This window comes from Canis aureus, chromosome 18 (genome assembly GCF_053574225.1).
Source record: "Canis aureus isolate CA01 chromosome 18, VMU_Caureus_v.1.0, whole genome shotgun sequence".
In the NCBI taxonomy this organism is placed as follows: domain Eukaryota; kingdom Metazoa; phylum Chordata; class Mammalia; order Carnivora; family Canidae; genus Canis; species Canis aureus.
This window is the reverse complement of record NC_135628.1, coordinates 10,374,458-10,400,181: the sequence shown is the minus strand read 5'-3', so window position 1 is coordinate 10,400,181 and position 25,724 is coordinate 10,374,458. Positions and strand designations below refer to the sequence as shown.

General features: G+C 36.4%; 1 protein-coding gene across 5 annotated transcripts in view; it reads right to left on the bottom strand.

Annotated features, from left to right (window-relative positions):
• The window catches only part of IMMP2L (inner mitochondrial membrane peptidase subunit 2), an 845,985-nt gene that overhangs the window by 93,820 nt on the left and 726,441 nt on the right, over nt 1-25,724 (bottom strand). For 2 of the 5 annotated variants that reach the window (XM_077856155.1, XM_077856153.1), the window contains one exon: nt 25,411-25,463. The exons of the other annotated variants lie outside the window; for them this stretch is intronic. In XM_077856155.1, coding sequence (XP_077712281.1) covers nt 25,422-25,463 — 42 coding nt within the window. In that variant the 3' untranslated portion in view covers nt 25,411-25,421. The remainder of the gene's footprint in view (nt 1-25,410; nt 25,464-25,724) is intronic. 5 annotated transcript variants of the gene reach the window in all.

Sequence of the window (25,724 nt, the reverse complement as noted above, 5' to 3'; positions counted from 1 at the left end):
TGCAAGTACTTTAAGCAAAGAACCCTTAAATCTACCTCCTAATTGGATGAAACATACACAAAAATTCAGGTGTTTCAGGAAATAGTAAAAATGATTCATTAGAACACTCTTATCAGAAGACATTCTGAGCCAGCACCTCAGCCTAATATTATGAAACATTTTATATCAGGGGTCTGTCTATAAGGTCAAAAAAAAAAATCCGTCATTAAGTGTCAGGTGCAGAAATAGATTACATTTGGAACTTTGGCCAAATGCTGTCTTACAACATATAGTTGTAAGAACAATTTTCCTCAGACTCTATTTCCCACAGAGCTACAAACATAAAAACAACTGCAACAAAAAGCTATGCTAATATACAACCTGACTAGTCTGTTCAGAAATTGATCTAGCAACTTGGCCATCTGAGCTTGAAGTTGTAGGTTAGAATGAACAGTTAAGTCATCCACTTCACTTGAGGGGTTAGATGGTCTCAGAGGGTAATCAAGCTCAAAGGCAACTGAACAGTCTGCTTTTAAAAATATATATATTTTTAAAAATTTCTGGACGTGTATTAACTATTTTCCACTAGTTCCAAGCCATCACATTGGAGGAAAGAATTTGAAAAGTTACATGATTAGCCATTTCAAAAGGATAGTACTGGAAATGGACACATTTACTTTATCTTTAGAAATGAGATCACTTTGGGACGCCTGGGTGGCTCAGCGGTTGAGCATCTGTCTTTGGCTCAGGGCATGATCTTGGAGTCCTGGGATTGAGTCCCACATTGGGCTCCCTGCATGGAACCTCCTTCTCCCTCTGCCTATATCTCTGCCTCTCTGTGTCTCTCATGAGTAAATAAATAAAATCTTAAAAAAAAAATGAAATCACTTTCTTCTTGTCTTTGCTCACTGCTACTGTTTGAAATGTTGATTTTCAGCAATGCTTTGGGAACAGGGCAGACTGAAAAACTGTATGTGTGCCACATAAAGATATGGTCTACTGTTTTGTAGTTTCATCAGATTTGAAAATAACTAGTCCACATAACTGTGGGAACATTTTACAAGGGGAAAGAAAATAAAATCAGGGATTTGTAAATCCTCAGTTATGCAAAATTTGATCATGCTCTTTGTTTGGCTAGTAGTTGAAATTGTTCCTCAGAACAGCTACCCTGACCAAGCAAGGAAGGAAAGGGCAAAATTCATATATAAACATATTACCAAATGAATATCACCAGCTACTTGGCCTGGCCCCAATACAAATGGTCATCTATAATATTCTTCTATTTCTAAAAATAATTTTATTATTTTTATCGGGATGCAAATAAAAAAAACCCTTTACTATATCAAAACAATTTAAGTCTTATTTTAAAACTTTGTTGTAATCAACTTAAATATATGTATATACACACATATTTAGAAAATAGATTTTAAATTGTACACCCAAAACCCCAAAGTTTCAAAAAGAATAAAAAGGTGGTTAAATCAATTATGGTAACTCCATAGAATAGAATATTATACAGCCAAAAAAATCAGATCTTTGATGACTAGTGGTATATGCAGATGATCATAATAGGTAAAATGGAAGATATCAAACTTTAAATACTTTATTGCAATTTTAAAATAACAAAGTATGCATATAGAAACTAATAGCAGGGAACATTAATACCTCAAGCATTCACCATCTCTTGATATTGTGATTATGCACATTCTCATACTTAATTTTCCAACATTTTCCAGTGAGCATGTAATGCTTAAGTCAACCATGTTTGTGTGTGTGTGTGGTTCTAATCTAACATTAGCTTATATTTGTAGCTTAAAGTGAAAACAGTTTCAAAACATTGACAATAGGTTGAGTTCATTGCTGACAGTAATGTCACCTATTTAAATTACAATTAAACACTTGACAGCAGTTGGAAACCTAAAGAAGGAAATTGTATGAAGTCTTTTCTAGACCTAACCTGGTAGAGAAAACTATTATTGAAGAAAAGACCATGTGGCTTTTGATATTCCAAGAAAAAAAAAAAAAAAAAAAGGATGTTGAACGTTTTAAACTTTCAAACAAACATATTTATCGTTAGTTCAAAGCCATTTGCAGAGAAACCCTCAACCACTTTCATCTTGTTCAAGCGCTCTTCTTTCATAATTGAAAGCAATGAGGAAGAAAAATTTATTTTGCTTTTGTTGCATCTAATGTTACTCTCCTTTACTTGGAAAACAAAATATTAAATGTAAATATAGAGTAAAAGTAAAGCAGCTACCAGAGACAAAGTGATCTCAGTTTCTCCTACAGAAAACAACAACAACAAAACCCCATGGGAGCTGTTCCTGAACAGGAAAACTGTTTCTCCGTGTTAGTATACCATGCCCACACATCACCCTAGTTCTGTGCAAGCCCAGAGGTAACAAGATCAACTTGCTGTTAAAAAAACAAAAAACAAAACACACAGACACACAAACATCTGTGAAGGAATAACTTAAGAACTTATAAACCTCAGAGTTAAAGCAGCACACTCTGGCCAAAAATAAATAGTCTATTACTTATAAGAAATATTTCATAATAAATAGCGACTGAGTATATATAAATTACATTTAATCTATACCCTGTTAAGTTTAATGAACACTTAAGTACTCCTAATCAGTAATTCACACTTCAGGGTAGTTAGCATGTGAAGATCATTATCAAGAGTCCACACTCCAGAGATGACTATGTCATATACTTAAAATATCACTAGTATATCTGTACCACAGGGTAAGTTAAGTGGCTTAAGTGATATTAAAAATAAATATTCTTTAGTAAAATTATATTTATGAGAAGTGGCTTCCTAAAAAGATTGTACAGGTTTCTCTGCCCTTCCTTGTGCAAAGTGTGAAACCCAATAGGTCTACTAGTCAACAGTACTCAAGGTCTAGAATTTCTTTTAGCTGTGTGCTCCTTTAATGGAGGTCACTATCACCTGAGAAAACCAGAGGGCTTCCCGATCTCACCCCAATATCCTTGCACCTTCTTTGGAAGGAAGCTTTCATTAAAGCTACTTGGAGTTTTTAAATGGGCAAAGAAGAGACTGATTTTGTGCTTGGCCTGTTAATAAAAGTATGGCAAGATTCAGATGAAGACTTGCTTTTTTTTTTTTTTTTTGACTTGCTTTCTTTTAATAAGGGGGGAGGGAACTCTATCTCCCACTTATCCTCAAATTCTGGTAGTTACCGGTATTTAACAAACAAAAAAAGCCCGACAACTATACTATAGCTCAGTTCAAGGGTCATCTTCTTTGCGCTATATTCTCCTGTATGCTTCCCACTGTAAATGGTAATGTATTTATTCTATCATATTGAGAAGTATTAACCTTTTTTTTTTTAAATTTGTGTATTTCCCACTGATTGTTTCTTTTTTACACTTTAAAATTTAGAGTCGGAGGGATCCCTGGGTGGCTCAGTGGTTTAGCGCCTGCTTTCAGCCCAGGGCGTGATCCTGGAGACCCAGGATCAAGTCCCACGTAGGGCTCCCTGCATGGAGCCTGCTTCTCCCTCTGCCTGTGTCTCTGCCTCTCTCTCTCTCTCTCTCTCTCTCTCCCTGTCTCTCATGAATAAATAAATAAAATATTTTAAAAAATAAAAATAAGTAAGATTTAGAGTAGGGACCATTTTAACTACATCCCTCTTACTTCCAGGATGGTGTTAATATTTGTTTGACAAATATTAGCTCTAAGTTTGACAGAGGCATCATATTAAACTTGGGTTAAAAAAATAAAAAAGTAGTGAGGGCTTAGTTTCACTGGAAGTTCCTGGGAATATCTCAAGTCCTCTTCTATGGGTTTTCATCAGCACACTATACTGGACTGTGGGTTTCTTGGATAGGACTCTGTATCCCTGTGCAACCATCACAGGAGCCCATCTCAGTAGGTATGCCTGAAAATCACCCAAGCAGGCCACATTTGGCCAATACAGGGAATAAATAAATATACAAACGTAACTCATCTGAGCTATGACAGCCCCAGAAGCCATTGTTTCTTATGAGGGAAAAATAGGTTTGTAGCAATATTAATAAGCAAGATGCAATTATTTGGGACAATTTGGGAGCAATCAAATCTGCCACTCATACACATTCCTCATGCTACATTTTTCCCCAGGGGAAAAAAAAAAGTTTAAACCTTCTGCTCCAATAAGACCCCATTAATTGAAGTTTCTTTAGACCATTAATTTAATATGAACATTCTATACCAAAAATAATATTGAGGAATACTGCTGAGAAAGCTGCCGAGCTAGAGAATGAACACTGCTTCTAGAATAGGATGTCTTATGTTATATAAGCTTCATTCTATAAATACATCTAGCAGAAGTGTCATTTCTGCATTATTTTTGCTACAATATGTGTTATTCTGAGGATCTGTTATAGTGGTGGCTTGTATGTAGATCTACTATACTAAAACTTCCATATTGACAGTTACAAGAGAGAAAATAATCTTAATACAAAATAAGCTGTCAAAAAAGACCTATGGTTTGGTGGTTATAGATGTAGTCTCATTTTAAAACTAACTAAAATTATTTTAATTTTAAGATGCTGGAAATCAGTCTTTCCTGTTCTAAGACTTTAACTTGTTTTTCATTTATTGTTCTGGCAGTCTAAAAAAGGAAACCTAACATTTCCTAACTGATGGACAGCAGTGAATTTTTTTTTACTGAAACACCCACACTTAAAACTTCTTGGCAGTTTTTAAGGCAGTGCTGGGTTAGGAAGAAGACGACGAGAATATGTCACCTTTACTAAGACGAACATCTGGCTTCTACAGCCACCAAATGAAGGCAAAAATGTAAGATTTGAAAAATATTTTGTCATATAAAAGTTTTCCAGTGAAGAAATTTAATGGACACACAGTCTGAAAGCTTTTGTGAATAAAAAAGAAAAATAGAGTTGAAATTTGGTGGGTGTTTTCACATGTGTGAGTAAATAGGGATCTTAAAGGAAACAGTGTTTAAGACACAAAATAGCAAATAGAGGACAAAAAACTCAGAATGTTGTGTTTAATTCAAGGAACATCTATTTAGCATACATGCCAAAATTGGAAGAACTGGAGATATAAAGATAATCTCTTAGGATGCATATATTCATCATCATTTACTTCTGTTTAACTAAGTGAATGATTTTATTCTTATTGTTTTTGCACTACTGTTATGTGATTTAACCTTTTTTTAACAATGTAAAAATAGACTAAAACAGAGCAAAATTATTATTACTTCCACCATAATTTAGAAAGCTCTACAACAGTTTTCAAATTTTAGTGTATAAAATAATTTAGTTGGACAAAAGAACTGACATTCAGGGATAGAATCAAAGAAGCTATGGTTTTAGATAAGCCCGGGAGGGGACTATAATTTATAATTTAGGGGATATGAGAGCCAGCATTCGAGAGATGCTGCGTAAGAACTGTAATAGCACCTACCTATTCTTTTCTGATAAAACTCAGCTATAAGAAGTGGTGTGTTGGAAAATGTTCAACAATGGACTCTCAGTAGGATGGGCTGCTATTAACTTGCAGTGTCTGCCTAGTTCCATGGTGTAAATACTCCCAATGTGGCCAGTTTCAAGCTACCAACATGAAATCACTAAACATGGAGGTGGGAAGACATGCTCAGTAGCACACCATATGTCTACCATATGTAATAGTCAAGTGTAGCTAAATAGTTAGAAAGGATGTTTTGAGGATTTATTACTTTCATTTTTAGTTCAGTTGATTTGTAAGTTTATAAAATGGTTGTTTTATCAACCATTCAAAAAGTCCTTAAAATTTTAATGATGGGCTCCTATAAGCCAGTTCAAGCCAGCTCTAATGCATATTGGCTATTAGAGTCCTTATTTTGTCTGCTTAGCATCAGTTTGATATATAAGTAAAAAAGAGAAAGATTCCACCATTTGCCTTATACCTGTTACTATATGCCAAATACAACTGAACTGAAAATTTTAAAATATAATGACTAATAAATTTTCTTTTTATTCAAACTTCTTCCACATTGGAAAGATAGTGTTACCACAAATACATCATGGTGGAAGCAACGCAAATTTGGGTCACAAGGCTCTGTCTTTACTAAACTTGAACACTGGAGGTTCAGTTACTGACAAGGGCATGACTTGGAATGAGATACAGCAGGGAGAATATGGTACTTCTAACTCATGGGCATTTTTCGTCATGTGCTAATGTATGCAACTAGTTCTTAAACTATCAATAGTATATGTAGTAAAATAGTCTACAATGTACACACAGTGGCATTTTACGAATAGCCTGACGGCTTATTTAAGACTTCCTGACTTCCACTTATGAGTAAGGAAACATTGTTTAAGAGGTATATTATCACCTCTCAACACTATAGCAAATAATAAAAAGTAATTGAATAAATGTTAATCAAGTGATCTACAAAAGTTGGTGTTTCTTTCTTTTCCTGGAAGGATCCCATTTGTTAGCTGTTCATGGGCTGTGGTAACAGCAATAATTGCTATTGCTCTTTCTACAATAAGAGAAACAGAAAAATAAAGTTCTTAGAGAACTTTCTACCTGTGACATTAGTAGCCAACTTGGACTTTCAGGGTTTTTTTTTTCCTTTAAACCACAGGAAGACCATTTTTGTATGGTCTTGAAAGTCATCTTTGACACGCAAACTATTTATCTGGCTTGCTTAGGAAAGAATGCCCTCAGTGCTAAGATTCCCTTGTTCTTTCCTCTGCTTTATTATATTAAAATGTTTTGTACCAAAGCTTTAGAAACAAGGCTGATCCAAATCAGTGTTCAGAAAATTAAATGTTCTGTTCAATTTCTATAATTGAAGTAGAAAGTGACTGTCTGGGTTATTTTCCTATAAATTAGATGGGAAAGGGGTATCGTGTTAAAAAAAAAAGTCACATATTATGGTTTACACTGGTGTTGAAAAGCAATTTGGGAATTCACCATTGGTGAATTAAGGGAAGTATTATTTAAGAATATCATTTCCCAAGGTGTCTATATACCTGCAAATGTTGTAGAACTAACTCTCATGTAGACATCAAGAGTATACTTCTGGACTCTGATTGATTTGGACTTCTATTACCTCTCCTTTCATAATTCTTCAAGCATACAACCTTCTCTACCCTGACAGTGTCTCCCCATTGCCACTCCCCCTTACCCTCTGCCAATTTTATGCCATGTCCATTCCCTCTGTGGTTTGTTCTTAATCAGGAGTTAATTAAATCTCGACAAAGTGTCAGCTGATTTTTTTAAAAATCTAGAAGTCTTACCTTAAAACTTCTCTCCATTTAAATGGCATACTTGTACTTAAATTCAAAAGTGTATATAGTATTAACCTACAATTACATGATCATCTATCTAAACTTTGACAAAGCAGCAAAGAATATCCAATGGAAAAAAGACAGTCTCTTCAACAAGTGGTGTTGGGAAAACTAGACAGTCACATGCAGAAGAATGAAACCGGGCCACTTTCTCACACCATACACAAAAATAAATTCAAAGTGGATGAAAGACGTAAATGTGAGACAGGAAAGCATCAAAATCCTAAAGAACACAGGCAGAAACCTCTTGGACCTTGACCATAGCAACTTCTTACTAGGCACGCTGCCAGAGAAAGGGAAACAAAAACAAAAATAAACTATTTGGACTTCCTCAAGATAAAAACCTTCTGCACAGTAAATAAAACAATCAACAAAACTAAAAGGCAGTCTAGGGAACAGGAGAAGATATTTGGAAATGACATATCCGATAAAGGGTTAGTATCTAAAACATATAAAGAACTTACCAAACAACCAGAAAATTAATAATCCAGTTAAGAAATAGGCATACAACATGAATAGACACTGTTCCAAAGAAGACATCCAGAGGGCTAATAGACTCATGAAAAGATGCTCAATATCACTCATCATCAGGGAAATACAAATCAAAATCATAATGAGATACCACTCATATCGGTCAGTGTAGCTAAAACTAACATAGGTATTAACAAATATTAGTGAGGATGCAGAGAAAGGGGAATCCTCTTACACTTTTGGTGGGAATACAAAATGGTGCAGCCACTCTGGAAAACAGTACAGAAGATGCTCAACAAATTAATGCTATAACTACCATATGATCCAGTAATTGCACCACTATTTCCTCAAAGGATACAAAATACTGATTTGAAGGAGCACCTGCACCCCAATGTTTATAGCCGCATTGTCAACGATAACCAAATTATGGAGAGAGACCAAATGCTCATTGACTGATGAATGGATAAAGAAGATGTGGTGTGTGTGTGTATAATGCACTACTACTCAGACATCAAAAAGCATGGTATCTTGCCATTTGCAACGACGTGGATTAGAGCTCAAGTGTTTTATGCTAATTGAAACAAGTCAGTCAGAGAAAGACAAATACCATATGATTTCACTCACATGTGGAATTTAAGAAACAAAACAGATGAACATAGAGGAAAGAAAAAAGAGAGAGAGGGAGGCAAACCATAAGGGACTATTAACTATAAAGATGACACTGAGGGTTGCTGAGGGGAGGTGGATGGGGGATGGGCCAAATTGGTGTTGGTTATTGAGGAGGGTACTTGTGATGAGCACTAGGTGTTTTATGTAAGCGATGAATCACTAAATTCTACTCCTGACACCAATGTTACACTTATGTTAACTATAAATAATATTTTTAAACAAACCAACAAAAATAACAATAAACTAAGTTAACTGTTAAAAAAAAATGGGTATGGTATCTCAATTAGGGAAGGAATGTCCCTTCACCAAATCTTTAGGTCCCCACAGCATACTTCAGAGTGCCAGCCTTCTTTCTCTGAGTCCCTGCCTCTCTCATGATTTGCATTCACTGTCTCTTGAGTTTAGAAGCTGCATGAAACAGTAGTTCTACTAGCGTGTTGTTTTTTTTTTTTTTTTTTTTTTTTTTTTAGCGTGGGTTTATTATCTGCTAATGCCGACTTTTCACCAGGAGCCTAAAAAGTTCAGAGTTAAGGTTTTATATGTGTATCACTTGTTAACCTTGCAAAATATAAGGATAATTGTGGATTATAATTTTATAAGAATGCATGGATCACTGGAGAGGATTTTAGTTATTTATGTCATGTTTGACATTAATAGGGGGCAAGCACCAAGTGTGTACGTTTTTCTTAGTAATGTATTTGATCTCAGGCTATATAAAACCCTCTATTTGTTAAATAAACAGTTGAAGAACTGTGCCCTTTCTTCTCCAGTAATGCAGAACATCTATATAACTATACTAAGTAAAAATTCTCAGCATAGTGCAACTTATATTATATTGCAATGTTGTAAATATATTTTATTGGATTTTTGAAAATAGTGTTAAAGTGAATTAAACACATTGCTTTGCCCTTTAGTATAATAAAATTTATTCTCCAACTTCAAGATGTCATAAAACGAATTACCAAATTTTAATTTACCATTATGGTATTATTATTTGTGATCAATAATATCAAATACCTACTTAATTCATTATTTCTAAGATAAAGACAATTTATAATTTATCCCAAGAAAACTATGCGTAGAATATGTTCTTAAAATGAACTAAAATATTCATTTTCCACATTCAAATATAATTTAGGCAAGATATAAATGGAACATATCTGACAACATGTTATGAATTGTCAAAAATCTTCATCCAAAATAAAACAGACCCATATAAAATATTAACAATAGCCTACGCCTGAAATAAAACTTTATAGAGATAATTATAAGGGAAGTCAGCCTATCTAATTATACTTATTTTAATAACAAAAAGTACATATAAAGTTTCATTATAATTACATACTAAAGTGATATGCTATATAGCCCTTAAACTTCTTTGAAAAATAGGCTATAGAAATCAAATTCTCACTTCCATTAGAGGAGAATAATCACTTTATTCAATTAACTTAAAGCCCTCTCCTTGAATATAAAGCAGGTAAAGATTAGCTTGTTATCCCAGTTGCAGGTGAAAGAAATGAGACTTGAAGATTAACTTAGCCACTGGCTGAATCAGCCCCATTAGCGCCTGGAATGGGGTATGACCCAGTCTGGGGCAGTAACGTCTCAGCTCCCTTCAGCCTTGCTTCAATAGGACTCCTCGGCCATCTCCAGCCTTTAAATCCAGGCATACATAAAAAAGAGTTTCACAGACATGCATTGGACTTATAATTTATGACTGCAACATATTTTAAAGCCTAAGGTGGAGAAGGTACAATTTTAATCCGCAGGAAGATTATATTTTCTAAGACAGGCAATACACATGACTACTTTAAATCTGAATCAGTAGGGGGAAAAAATCAAACAGGATAAGAGTATAACCTGCCATGTGATTCTGACAGTTTTAGGAGGTTTTACATTAGCATTTCCAATTTGACAGCTTCCTTTTCTGACAATATGTTGTTTGCTTAAATGTGTTAATGCAACCTAGCTGGGGAGGGAGAACAGATGGAAAGGCACCTGTATGAACCATGTAAGCCCTTCTCAAAACTTCATTTTTTTATACTGTGTTGATAGTCTTCAAAGAAATTGCACACAGTATTCCCTTTACAGCATGTAAAATTTGCACATATTCAGTCCCTCAATTAAAAAATATATGTGAGAAAATTGCATTTATATCCACAAAAAAGCTAAGACTTAAACTAGGTAATTACTGTGTGCTAGGCACTGGGCTATCTCCATATGAATTTGAGAGCACTAGATCCTCTAGCAAAGCCTGGTTTAGAATTGCTTTAAATCTTCAGGTATGTATAAAAGTATCACCTTTCTTGGAGAGAAGAAATGGTTAGGTGGTATTTTCAATACTGTGGGAAGTTATTGCCTCCTTGCACTAAGAAGAGGTTCAAAGAGTAAGGGTAAAGAAAAAAAAAAAAAACAGAAAAGACTGAAAATAAAGCTTCAGAAAGGACCAGAAGTCCTCATGAAGATAAATAAATTTTAGTGCATGGTTTCTAGTCATGAAAGAGTAATAAATAAAGGAAAATCGTAACTTTTCCCAGGAGAACATAAGCTGGAAATGGGACCTCTTGAGTATGCCGTTGTCAGAGCAGAGACAGGGGTACATGGCGACAAGTTTCATCGTTGTCTTTCTCAGATCTAATTTGCTTAAACCCAGTTCCCAGGGAACATGTAAAACAGGGAGAGCAATAATATGCTGTTACTCAGAGACAAATATTTTCCTCCCAAGGATCTTAATGGGTCAGGAGTGCAACAATCAAGGAATTACTCTTCCATTTGCCTTTCCCTTGGATGACACCTTCTAGGTAACAGGAGTGGGACAAGTAATATTTCTCTATGATATAATTCTTAAACACCGTCAGTGCTACAGTTAATGAATTAAACACATGATAGCAAAACCTGGGGGGCATCTTCAGCAATGGAAACATCCTATTTCACCTTTTTAAAGCATCTGGACAACACACAGGCTCAAAACTCATGATAATGTAAAAACTTGTGTGTTTGACCTTTCAAAAGCGTGTAAGTTTTCCATCTTCCTGCAGCATCCACCATGGCAGTGAAGGAACAGCATTTCTCCGTCCTGCTCCACATTTAATCTGTAATCAAGACTTTTCATTTTTTTTAAAGGATTCTTGATTCCACCTCGATCTACCATGAAGCCATCATCACTGAACTGGGCTTCTGTCAAACCCACCTAAAGGAACCAGTAGCATTTCTGTGTATGGTATTTTCCTCTAATCTGTTCTCCGTGATTTCACCAGAGAGAACTTTTAAAAATGTAAACCTGCTTTATGCTATACCCCTATTTAAGACTCTTTAAAGATTTGTCATTGTTCTAAAATAAAAGAAAAACCCCTCAACTAGGTCCCCAGTCCACACATTTGTCCTATTTGGCTGCACATTAAAATTCCTTGGGAAGTTTCTAAAAAATATCCTGACACCTGGGCTCCACTCTCAATTATGATGTAATTGGTCTGGGTGGGTCTGGGCAGCGACTTTTTTTTTTTTTTTAAAGTTCCACTGACAGCAAGCCTGTGCCACCAGCACTGAGAATCCGTGCTTTAGAAGCCACTTGCCACATGCGGCCATCATGCACCTGAAGCGTGGCTAGTCTGAATGCAGACATGCTGTTACTGTAAAATGCACACTGGGTTTTAAAGACAGTATGCAAAAGAGTAAAATACCTTAAATCTTTCTACATATCAAAATGATAATGTTTTGGAAATATGTATGAATTAAAACAATATAAAAATTAATTTTGTTTAACTTCTTAATGTGGCTAATGGAAACTTCTAAATTCCATATGTGGCTCCCATTACTTTTCTTTCAGACGGCATTACGGTAGAGCCTTATCCAGCATCACATTCCTACTTCTTCTGCTTTACTCTGACCTTTTAGCTTCCCATTTTGTTCTTTATACCGTGAAGTCTTTGCCCTCTGACTGGGCTGCATTCTTTCCCTTCTCTCTTCTAGCTAGCTCTGTTATCCTTCAGATCTCAAGTGAAGAAGTATAGGCCACATCCCTCTCCAATGGGCAAACACACATACACACATTTCTGAGACTGTGTAATGTCCACTTCTGCTGTAGTAACCTTTGTTTTCCCAGAGCTTAATATCTGCTTTTGCATAATAACTGGATTTAGATATCTGCTAAAAAAAAAAAAATGCCCTAACACCAGAATAAAAAGTATAGAAACAGTCATACTAGAAATACTAAATTTTATACATTTGTCCACATAATCCTTTGCATAACATATACATATACACACATATATAGTATATAATAAACTTTAGACAACTTACTGATCTGGGATGCACATACACACACGCATGCATGTATGTATATATATTCTCTACTTCTTCCTATAGTGATACTCTTGGAGTATAATTTATATATATATACATATATATACACATACATATATACACACATACACATGTATATATGTATATGCACACACATGTGCACATATTTATATACATATAAGCTTATATGTATATATGTTTTTAATGATATTTTTCTTATTTAATATTTTATTGCTAAATCTAACCATGGGGATAAAAATTTGCTTTTAGCACAGTAAAAGGAACTATATTATTTATGAAGATGATTAAGAAAAACACTACTTTCTATATGAAAAGAAGGAAATATCTTTCTTTTTTTTAGAAGGAAATATCTCAATGCTGCTCAGTTCTTCAGAATGTCTATAACCATTTCTAAGTGAAAAACACGTACTTCTCCAACATTTTAGTAAATAATTCCTTCCTTTTTGCCTCAGTAAATTATGCTCAGGAATAACCTCATTCTATAGTCTTAATACATAATGATGGTATTCAATGCAAAAAGAGGGTCATATTTAAGTTAATATGACCCTCATCCCTAGCCTTACTCTATAAACCAAGTTGAGTCCCAGCAACTCATTATTGGATCCTTATCATTGCAAAGTGGGTCTCTGTGAGGGAGACAAATGGGGTGTGAGGCCTTTTTATTTCTGACTTGTCCACTCAGTAAGATGCAATTCTTCCTATTTTAAGAGTACATGATGTAACTCTCAAGAGATGACCAGGCAATTAAGCTGAAGTACACAGTTCATAGACCTAATTGGAGAAGTACTTTGTCCCACGTAACGGATTTTAAATTTTCTTTTGAAAATTAACTTTTCAACATTTTTCATTAAACATGATTCAACTCAATATGAGGATTTAGATCAGAAGTCAACAAACTTTTTCTGTGAAGAGACAGAGTTAATATTTTAGGTTTGGTGGGCCATATTGTCTCTGTTGCAAACATTCATCTTTGATGTTCGGGCATGAAAACAGCCATAGGCAATGCATAAAGGAATGAGCATGGCTGTTTTAAAGTGACTTTACTTCAAAATAAGTAGTGGGCCTGATTTGGCCTGTCAGCTGTTGGTGACCAATCAACTTAGATGAAAAACAGTAAATGGCTCTAAAAAAATTAACCATAGACTTATCAAAAGGAAACTATGCAAACAACTCCCCAACTGAAATTTTACTATAATATTTTTGCTCCTAGAGCAAAATACTTTTTCTTCCCGTAACTGAGTGTTGATTTGCAGTTAACATAGCTGCTGATGTTACCTGATGACTTCTTACAAGAACCATGCAAGGTAGCTCTTACTGTTTCTCACTTAATAATTGAGGAAACTGAGGTCAGATATAAGAAATTATTCTGCTAAGATCATACAGGTAAAAAAAGCAGAGCTGGAAGTCACACAGTCCTATATTCGTGTGTGTGTGTGTGTGTGTGTGTGTGTGTGCATGCACATGTATTTCCCTACTGTAAATCACTGGTAAGTTTTAAGATTGTAGTTATATTTCCATGTTATAAAAGTCATGATACTTTTTTGGTAGGATACCAGAAACATATTTGTAGTATATTTTGTGAACCATGACATCAGAGGTTATATTTAATGAGAAATAAGCCAATTGTAATTTGCCACTAATTTCATAATATATCCCTTATTTGAAATTTTTAAAGATTTTATTTACTTATTTGAAAGACAGAGAAAGAGAGAGAGCGTATGCAGGAGTGGGGGTAAGGGGCAGAGAGAGAGAGACAGGAAGACTCCCCCATTGAGCAGGAAGCCCAACAAGGAGCTGGATCCCAGGACCCTGGGATCATGACCTGAGCCAAAGGCAGCACTTAACCAACTGAGCCACTCATGGACCCTTCATTATATACTCCTTTTAGAACAATAGTTCAGATAGAAGTGAATTTTGATGTTAAGGAGGTTTTAAGTTAGCAAGGCTATAAGTAAAAACATTTAATAATGGAAAAACAGTGCAACCAAACAACTTTACTCCAACCTGTAACACTTATTCATTCCACATAATTTGTCAGCTACACATTGATATCTTTTCATATGTTTATATCTAGTTTTTCAAAAACACTTTAGGTTCCTCAAGAGAAAAGAGAAGTTATCTTAAGTGTCTCTCACGTTTTCCATAAGGCAGCCCGAACTTGGCAGCCAATAGATGTACCATAAGTCCATTTATAAGTGAAAATAAGGAATTCAGAAAAATAATACTTATTAGATTGCCATATTTTTGTACACTGAGTTCTAATATGTCCTTTTAAACTAACATAAGTTTCCATATTTGTTCAAATAGTCTATGATGGAACTAGGCACATAAAGGGGAAAATAATTATTTTAGTATAATGTTCCTAGAATTATTTTTCTAATAAACTGTATGAAATATAATACATGGTTACTTGAATCTAAATATATATCTTGTCACAGAAAATAGATAAGATGGGATTTTCAGACATTTAAATGCTAGCCAGCATTATAAATTTACAGGAGAATTATTCCTCTGGAGACACATGAGAGTTCATATAAGAGCTGTTCTATCTTTTTACAGAGTAAAGACACTAAAAATAGCACGGGCTTAAGCTGGGCCAGTTTTGTGAAATTGCTATCACTTCAATGGAAAATGCAGGAAATGAAACCAGTCTGTTCTGGGGGGCCTCCCGTAGATGATGGATTGGCACTCACACACCAGCCCTTCAGTGCCGTTACAACAAAAGCCTTTTACAGTTTATGGTTAAACTTAACACTAAGTATAATCTAAATATACGACACCTCATTGTACTTGTATTACAGTATGCAAATATAAATAAAGTTACCACAAATTGGTGAACAATTAATGAGATTCATTGCAGGGATATTTCATCACTGAATGCTGTTTTCCTGCCAACTGAGACATAATGTATTTAATTCTAAATGACACCACCTGCTCCCACCTCTAAGTGAAATGAAAAAGCTGCCAAAGGGCATGTTGGGAATTAACTTGCAGGCTTCCTTTTAATCAGGCATTTCTCCATAATACTGAAAGCCAAAAACATAACATAATGAAAAATAACACAGCTTTGTAAGTCGATAGTTGAATTTGGAGTGCTTGTTAAATAAAAGAAACTTCGGATATACAGCATGATATTCCACGACAACAGTTTTCTTCTCTTGCTGTGAAATTACTTTCTTACGCTAAGGTAGGAAAAGAAAAAAGATGTGTAATAAGATACAGTATTATCTGACATGACACCAGTAAGGGGTGACTTACATAAGACAGGAAAGTGAAGTGAATGTTTTCATTTGTCATAGTTACCATGACAATGACAACTGTGAACTTTGAGTGTCTTTTATTGGAGGATTTGAAAGTGCTTCCCTAACATTAATTGACAATATTTCAATATATAGCCCCCAGTGAAGAATCCATGGGTTATCACGCGCATCTTCCAAACAAGGAAGACGACGTAGAGTGTGGACATTTTCTTTTCTAAGAACCTTGCAGTACCTTCCTTATAACTTTTCTCTTGATTTTTTAATCCTCTTTCCTGACCAACAGCACCTTCAGCGTGAAGACTAGAGGGTGGCAAAAGGCATCCACACTGGCTTTACACCCATTTCTTACCTAGGGAGCTTGTGAAATGAGGATTCATTTTCAGAACCTGAGTTGCAAACCACAAACTTAGTACTAGGCAGTGTAAAAATCTGCCAGATTATTTTCCCATTAAATTCCGTTTTCATCCTCAGAAGTCTCAAAATGGTGCCCTAGTTAAAAAGCGATGTCAAAATCACATTTGAACTGCTTGTGTTTGTAAAATCATTGTGCAAGGTGCTAAGCCGGTACAAAATGATTCATTTGGAGATAGGCACTCTCCCCTCCATTCAGCAGTCAGTCACTCCCTTGAAACATTTTCCTCAGTTCCCTCTGTGTGCCAGGATTCAGGTGCTAGGAACGGGTCAGTGAATGAGACAGGCAAAATCCTTGCCCTCATGGAGTTTACAATCTGAGGAAAGATAGGAGATAAATACCTAATGGAAGAATGCCACGAAGAACAATAAAGAAGGCTAAGGGAATGGGGTAGGAGCTTCTACAGAGTAGTTAGAGCAGGTGTGCCTGAGGAGAGGGCATTTGAACAGGAATTGGGATAGTGAGGAACAGCATCATGCAAATGATGATTACACCACATGCCTCCCCTTCTTGCCTGCTCAAGGACTTTGCTCCTACAGGTCCCCTCCCCATAGTTATTTATTCCACTTTCTACTCTTTTTTCCCCTCACCAGCACACAAATGTGTTCTAACATATTCCATTCTAAAAATAATAAAATGCGTAAATATTTATTTTATATTTGACCTGGTAGCTTCCTCTAAAATCCATCCCACTTTATTAATCTATTTCCCTTTACAGCCGAAGTCCTCAAAATAATCATCTATACTCAGTCTTTTTTCCTTCCCATTTGTTCTTGAACCCACACAAAACTGGTTTTGAGCTTCACCACTCAATGAAATAGCTTTTAAAAGTCATCAATAACCTTCGTATTGCCAGAGTCAATTCTCAGTCTACGTCTTTCAACAGCAGTTGACATAGTGGATTCTTCTTGAAATACTTTATTCTCTTGGTTTTGAGCACGCCAATCTCTTAGCAGCCCTGGCAACTCATATCAGTCTTCTTCACTGGTTCCTTCTCATCATCCTAACTCAGAACAAGTGTTTCAGGCCTCTACCCTTGCACCTTCCTTTCACTATCTACACTCACCCTGGCTCATCCAGGCCATGCTTGCCAGCTAGAGGACCTGCAAATGTACCTGGCACATAGAACCTTTGCAGATTCAGATACCCAACTGATTACTTGACATCTCCACTTAGTTGTCTAATAGCTATCACAAATTAAAGGTCTGAAATCTAATTCTTTATCTCATATCCTCACACACACTTGATACTCCCACAGTCTTCCCAATCATGGTAAATGTGGCTGTTACAACATTGTCCACCCAATATGTTCTTGCAATGTGACTTTAACCCGCCTTCATTGAGTGGTATTGTGTCTGTCTCTCTCCCTTTAATCCGAGTGTACCTTTGTGACTACCTTGCCCAATAAAGTATGGATGAAGTGACAGGTGATTTTTTTTTAAGACTACATCTTGAAAATTCCATGAATTTCCATTTGATTCTCTTGAGTCATTCATTCTCGGAACCTACCTGCTGTGCTATATGGAAGCCTGATCTGACCCACATGGAAAGATTGCCTGAGAGGTCATATGTAGGTCCACCTAACAGCAAAGCTGAGGTCCTGACCAAAAGATAGTATCAACTGCTAGACAAGTGAATGAAGATAATTCCAGTCCTCCACTGTTGAGTCAAGCCCAGGCTTTCCAGATATTGTAAAAGAGAGACAAGGGGTCCCCTGGATTCTGTTTAAACCTACCCATTGAACCTGTGAGCAAAATATGGCTATGTTTTCACCACTTAGTACAACAATAGTAACTGAAATGGATTTGCCAGTTGTAAAACACCTATTTTTTTCCTTTTTCTCATACCCACACTCAACCTATCAGTAAATCCTGTGAAATCTAGCTCTTCCTTTGAAATCCATTTAGAGTCTATGAATTCACATCACTCTCACTCTGTTTGGACTATTACAGTAGCCTCATAATTAATCTTGCTTCTACCTTCCCTCTTATACTATCTATTCTCTACATGATGTAAAGAACAGTCTTTTAAAAATATATGTCACTTCAACACCCAAAACCCTCCAATGTCTTTCTCTGTGATACAGCTTAAAAGCTAAAGTCCTTATGGCCTATAAGACACTTCACGATCTGGACCTCTACCAACTTGCTAACCTTATTCTTCTTTCCTCTCTCCGCCTTGCTTATCTTATTCTAGGTGCAATGACCTCCTTGCTCTGCCTTAAAAATACCTAGCACACTCATACCTCAGGGCCTTTGTACTTGCTGTTCCCTCTGCCTGGAATATGTATGCCCCAAATAGCCATGTGACCACCTGCTCATTTCCTCAAGTTCTGTGGTCAAAAGTTACTTTGTAAAAGAGGTCTTCTCCAAACAATTTACATAAAATAGCATATCTTATACCCATCATTCTCTATTCTTTTTTTTTTTCATTCTCTATTCTTATTCTGATTTACCATCACCTGAATTGTTATACATTTGACTTTTTTTTTTTTTTTTGCTTATGGTCTCTCTCCTATAGGAGGAAAGCTTCTTACAGACAAAAACTTTGTCTTATTCCAAGTTCTAGTCCCCAGAACTACAGTGGTCCCTCGTGATAGCAGAACTCAATACTTATTGCTTTGTCGTTAAATATCATTCCAAGCAAAGGGAAGATTAAGTATAAAGACCCTAAAATAGGAACCAGCTTGACTTGCCTCAGAAGCAGTGTGACCATGCCAGAGTGTTCATGGGGGAGAGCAAATCATGTGAGGCAGCACAGAAATCAAAGGGCAGACCACACAGGTCCGTTTAAGGCTACGGCAAAAACCAAGGGGAAAAAACTGAAGGACAGTGATGTGATCTCATTGGCGTTTTAAGAACGTAAGTCTGGATATCTATGGAAGATAGCCTGTAGGAAGGCTAAGAGAAGAACTGTTAGGGAGATCTGTTCAGATGGCTTTAGTAATTCAGATAAGCAGAAGATGACTGTGACGGTCATGACAAAGGGCTCCTAGGTGATCAGACACAGAATGTGTTTTGAAAGCAGAGGTGTCTCTCATGTATTGTCACCCTCAAAAAAAAATACAAAAAAAAAAAGAAAGAGGAAAAAAAAAAGAAAGCAGAGGTGAACAGATTTGTATTTTGAATATAAGTTGATGAAAGCCACTAGGGAGGACTCCTAGATTTTTGCCCTTAGCAAATGGCTAAACCATGGTACTGTTTTAGCAGAGGTCTGACTTTTTTTTTTTTTTTTTTTGAGGTCTGATTTTAAACAAGGGTCCTATTTTCATATGATGAATTCAGAATTGACAATCAAGTCTCAAAGTGATGCTCAATTATATGATGATTTAGAAAAACTTAAGTTCTGAGAACCAATGAGAAAATACTTGGGAGTCTCAGAAAGCCCTAGACATGGTACCTAAACTGGAATAAAAATATGCTTAGAGGTTAGCAGTGACATCCTCACATAATGGAAACCCATGAATGCCCCTGTCTTGGAGAAGCACCCACAACACCTGCATGCATAGACAGCCTAGAACAACCTGGTATCTGGCAGGCAAGCCATCAAGAAAATTCCATAAACAAAGACTTCTGTCCATGGAGACATAGCCCTTCAGAACATTTATAGATGCTCCAGGAAAAGAAATTATGATAAAACCCCCAATATGAAACTACTCATATAAAGAATTAAGTACTTACACATCTTTCTCTGCACATAAAAGAAAACAAATTTGTAGGGCAGCTGTTGACGAGGGCTAAAAGGGAATGTAAAATATTGAACCACGTATAAGAAGTATAGGTCTGGAGGGAACAGCCATTAAAATGGGCTCCAGTGACTTGGCGCTATCAAAACAGAAAAAGGAAGCTTGCCTAAATATCTCTTCTCTTCCATAACTATGAAGACTTTCAACATATTTGTCATTCAGTTCCCTGAAAATATTTTGGCAGTCATTTTCTCCCTTTCTTCTCCAGAAGTAGAAATGAAAACTGATACTGTATTATCTTTTTTTTTTAAGATTTTTTTTTAATTTATTCATGAGAGACACACAGAGAGAAGCAGAGATATAGACAGAAGGAAAAGCAGGCTCCTCGCAGGGTGCCAGATGTGGGACTTGATCCTGGACTCAGGGATCAAGCCCTGAGCCAAAGCCAGATGCTCAATTGCTGAGCCACCCAGGCGTCCCTATTACTGTATTATCTTTAGTGTAATTATTCTGATATATATATATTTTTTTTTATTTTTTCTTTAAATATTGACCCTATGGACTTTCTTTGTCCTGCCTATTTTTTAATTTTTCAATGGCCAAAAAAATAAAATGATTTTCTTCTCCTAGTCTGGAATCAACTGAGAGATAGACAAGTAAGAGGATCAAATGTCAGCTTTATTACTGATAAAGCTGATCAAAGAATGTAGCTTACAGGTGCAACCACAGTGAGCCCTTTAACACCCTCTAATACCCCCTGAATTGGACAGTTGCCAGCAATACTGGATAGCTGCCAGCCACTCAGGGGAGACCCTGTCCTGAAAGCTTCCGATAGAGGAGCAGAGAATGTCTGTGTCAGAGAGGAAGGAGCCTAAAGGCGCAATCTGGGCACAATCATTTCCTCCTGCCAAACCTAACCCCGATAGGAAGAAATGATGAGATGGAGAGAAACAGACATCTTCCTCTCATCCTTTTCTCTCCTGGAGAATGGAATAGAAATTACCCTCCTCCATGAAAACATGAAGAGTTAGGAATAAATGTTCCTCCATCTGACCCTCCTAAATTGGACAAATGAACTAAATTTTATCTTTACTTGTGGAGCTGGATTTAAAAAAAGAAAAACAGGGATCCCTGGGTGGCGCAGCGGTTTAGCGCCTGCCTTTGGCCCAGGGCGCGATCTTGGAGACCCGGGATCAAATCCCACGTCAGGCTCCCGGTGCATGGAGCCTGCTTCTCCCTCTGCCTCTCTCTCTCTCTCTCTCTCTCTCTGTCTGTGACTATCATAAATAAATAAAAATTAAAAAAAAAGAAAAACACAAAACAATCTTCTACATATGTTTTTCCTTTTCATTATATCTGACATACATGAATGAGATTGTTGGTGACTACAGGTCACAGATGCAGAAGTTTGAAACCTACTCCTTCCACCTCTATCTTATGGAATTAAGCAAAAACCAACCTTTTTGTTTTACCTGAAAAGTGACTCTACTCTTTCCTAGGGCTTTGTTAGAATCAAATGGAAACACATTTGAAGGGCTTGGTACTTGAGTGCTGAATTAATACCATCTTCTTTTTTCTAAGTCTGATTCAAGGCTGGTATAAGAATTAACATTTGTTTTGAATAAAACTTCACAACTTTGCCACTTGGTTGATCCTCACAGTCACTGGGACTAAAACTCAGGTTTATAAGGTCTTGTTTTCCATGTTAATGAAAGATTCCTTTCTAAAAACAAGAAACTACCATTGTTTATATATATATAAACTTTTTTAAACATTCAGGACATCAATCTTTGAAACACACACACAACAAAAGAAAACCCCACTACAAAACAAATATCTGCAGACCCTGAGGACTCTACCACAGTGCATGAACATGGCTAATATCACCTTGGGACAAAGTACTTTTCCAGGTTTACTTAGTAGGCCATGTGGAAAACATCAGATGTTTCGATCATGAGATGAAGATACTTTACAATCATGTATATTAAAAGCTAAAGAGAGTTTTATATACTTCCAACTCCTTTATTTTAGAAATATCTCAGAATCAAGATAAAGAATGGTTAAATGACTCAACATTGCACAATTCGTGTTCTAATTGTGTTTGGACTCCCGGCTCTGTGCTCCTTCCTCTCCTTCAGATCAAGGAGGGAAACACAGAGAAGGGGATGTAGTGGGGATGTAGGATGACTGCAGACAACAGTACTATGAGAACCGAAAGAATAAGATAAGGGATGAAAGCAGAAAGTGGCCGGAACATTCTGAACACAAACATTGCTAATTTTGTGATAAGGTCCCAAATAAAATGTGTATTATGATTGCACCTTAGCCCTGTCCTGATCACAGAAGCAAGCTTGTACAATTTCCCTGGCCATTGACGCATTTATCACATTGATTCCATATTTCTACTTAGTGATGATTAAAAAATCTAAAGCAAGCAGACCGTTTGTAAAAATCAGTATCCTATCATGGTTTAAATATGAATTATTGAGCAAGTGGGCCAGAAATGGGCATGGAACTTTCCTGTAGCAGTAATAATGAACATTGTCATACAATTCTCTTGAGGGCAAGAGAGTGTGCTGACAGTGCTTTTTACTTAACAACCCTGACAACCAACTCAAGCATAAGCATAGCCTCCATAGAGAAACATCTGCTGAACCAGAAATGTGGAGACACATGAAATCTGTGACCAAAAGAGAAGACAGCAATGGAAATGTGACTGCTCTGGGATTCAAGTCTGTAACCTGCTCCTTAGCCCTACAGCTGATGCCCTGTACATTGAATGAAGCACTCACTCTAGGCCTGGTCATATATATGTGGGGAATCAATAGGAACCAACCAATATTCAAGAAGCAACTACTAAATCCCAAGCTCTGGGATGCAGAGAATGAACCATCTTTCTTAGTTTCAGGAAAAGGGTACGAAGAGCCCTACAGAGCAGGGAGACAGAGACAGACTTAGAACTCATCCAATGTCTCCCCTGGAAGCCAAGGCACAGAATGGTAAGGAGTTCCAGGTAGTGGCAAAAACAGAATGCCAGTTTCCTGACTCCTGGCACAGTGTGGTTTCCCATATACCAGCTCAAAATGAAACTACTCTATTTGACACCATTTTTTCCCTTTCTTTCGGGTTTAAAAATCTTCGTTTCCAACTTTTAGAAGAAATTTTCTAGCCAAAACTTTCTAATTAAATATCATTGAACCAGGGTAGCCTGGGTGGCTCAGTGGTTGAGCAGCTACCTTTGGCTCAGGTCCTGATCCTGGGGTCCTGGAATCAAGTCCCTCCATTGGGCTTCCTGCAGGAAGCCTGCTTCTTCCTCTGCCTATGTCTCTGCCTCTCTTTCTGTGTCTCTCATGAATAGATAAAATATTTAAAAAATATATATATCATGGAACTATATTCCCATCTGATAGCATAAAACAATCTCAAACTGAGGGATTTCCCCCAAATACTAAAAAAAAAAAAAAAAAAAAAAAAAAAATACACTGTTATAGCACATAGTCTATTTTATTTGTATTTTTAAAAATAATCTCTACACTCAAAATGGAGCTCAAACTCACAACCCCAAGATCAAGAGTCACACACTCCACCAACTGAGCCAGCCAGGCACCCCAGCACAGAATATATTTAAAGGGAAAAGAAAACCATTTAATCTACAGAAGGAAGAATCTAAGCAGGTTCTGCAGACCAATAAGAATTATGCAGTCACAACCCACAGCTCCAGTTCTCTCCTAAGCAAGCCCTGCAATGGTAACAAGTGAAAAGATGGGCTTTATTCTTTGAACATTGGACAAAGATGGCCTAGGTTACCCGAGACCTCCCAAAACTACTGCATTTACAATGCACACTGCATATACAATGTATAACTAAATTATACAGAGTGTGAGTTATGCACTCTGATATAACTCACATTAGCTACTCTCTTATTGAGAATTAGGAGCTCTCCAAATAATGAGTTAGTTCTACACAAACCCCTCTCCAAAAAATGTCCCCTGACAAGGCCTCATTTTCCTTACCACCTTTAAGTAAACAACTCCTTTGGAACGATTAAAATGCAGGCATCTAGAGAGCTTCAACTCTCAATGTAAAAGGCAGAGACTGAGGTTATCTTTCCTGATCTTTTTGTTCAGGGAATAAGTTGTTTTTGTTTCTGCCTCAGCACAACAACAAAAACAAAACTGCTATGAAACTGAAATTATTACCTTAGCTCAACAAATGGAAAAATCTGAGTGAAAAAACACAAAACCCAAACCAGAAAAACCCTTAATTTTACGTGAAACATTTCACCTAATTTGAAGCTTCACCAAAATCACATGATATACCTTATGCAAAATACCAGAGCTGGCTTGAGGGGATAAATACTGTTTGATTAAAAACAAAACAAAACAAAACAAAACAAAACAAAACAACAACAAAAAAAACCCTGCCTTTATGTAAGGATTAAAAAAAAAGGCAGTTTGAATTTTTGGAATGAATTAAAGCATAATCTTCCTATCTTTCTTGTCCTTGCTATAATTAACTAATTCAGACAGGTGAAATTTATCTTATTTTGAAACATTTAAATATATTAAGCCTGAAAATTAAGAGGCAATCAGTTATAAAACCTATTTCTGTTGAGCTAGAGCAAGTTCATGCTTTCAAATGTGAACACAGCAGATCCAAGAGTACCTGCCACTGCACACGCCTATATTATACACTGGGACCTAATTTATTCATCCGTTATTTATCGGTTAACTTATTATGGGGAAGAGATTCTGCTAGACCCTAGGGGAGATTCAAGTTATAAAATAATCCCTGCCCTCCTGGAAGTTGAAACATAATAGAAATAAAACACATACATCAATAATTATAGTACACGATTGCATGAAGTAAGGATCATGTCTGTATCGAGAAGTACCGAAAATATCCAAACATAGGTTATTTGCTTTTAAATAAATTCCTTTAAGAAGATAAATTTAAAGACTAATCACTACGCCTGAGAATAAAAGAAGGGCAAAATAAGGGTTATTTAAGAAACAAGAAATATCAAAATATAGAATCAGGTATACTTTGCAATTCATCACAAAGTCATAGGAACTCTTGAGATCAGAGAGTTTATGACTAATTTTTACTAAACAAAATATAAAATATTATGTTCTTCATGTAACTAATACAAGGACACAATTACAGGGGGCAAAATGCGACCTTTTAAAGTTTAAGTGCTACAAGTAACTAATTCAGGCAGGTGAAATTTATCTTATTTAAAAACATTCAAATAAATGAAGCCTGAAAAATAAAAGAGGCAGTTAGATAACAACACATACCTGCTGAACATTTACGCTCTGCTTGATGCACAAAGAATCAGAAAGGAAGCTCCCTGAAAGTAGGGAATATATGTCATTCACAACTCCATCCACAGTGCCCAGTATACTCCCTGGTGCAAAGGACACAGGCAGTTAATACTGTTAAGAAATTAACTTAAGGGGCACTTAGCTGGCTCAGTCAGTTGGGTGTCTGCCTTCGGCCACAATCCCAGGGTTCTGGGATCAAGCCCCACATGGGTTTCCCAACTCCACAGGGAGCCTGCCTGTCCCTTACCCACTCTCCCTGCTTGTGCTCTAAGAAACAAAGTCTTTAA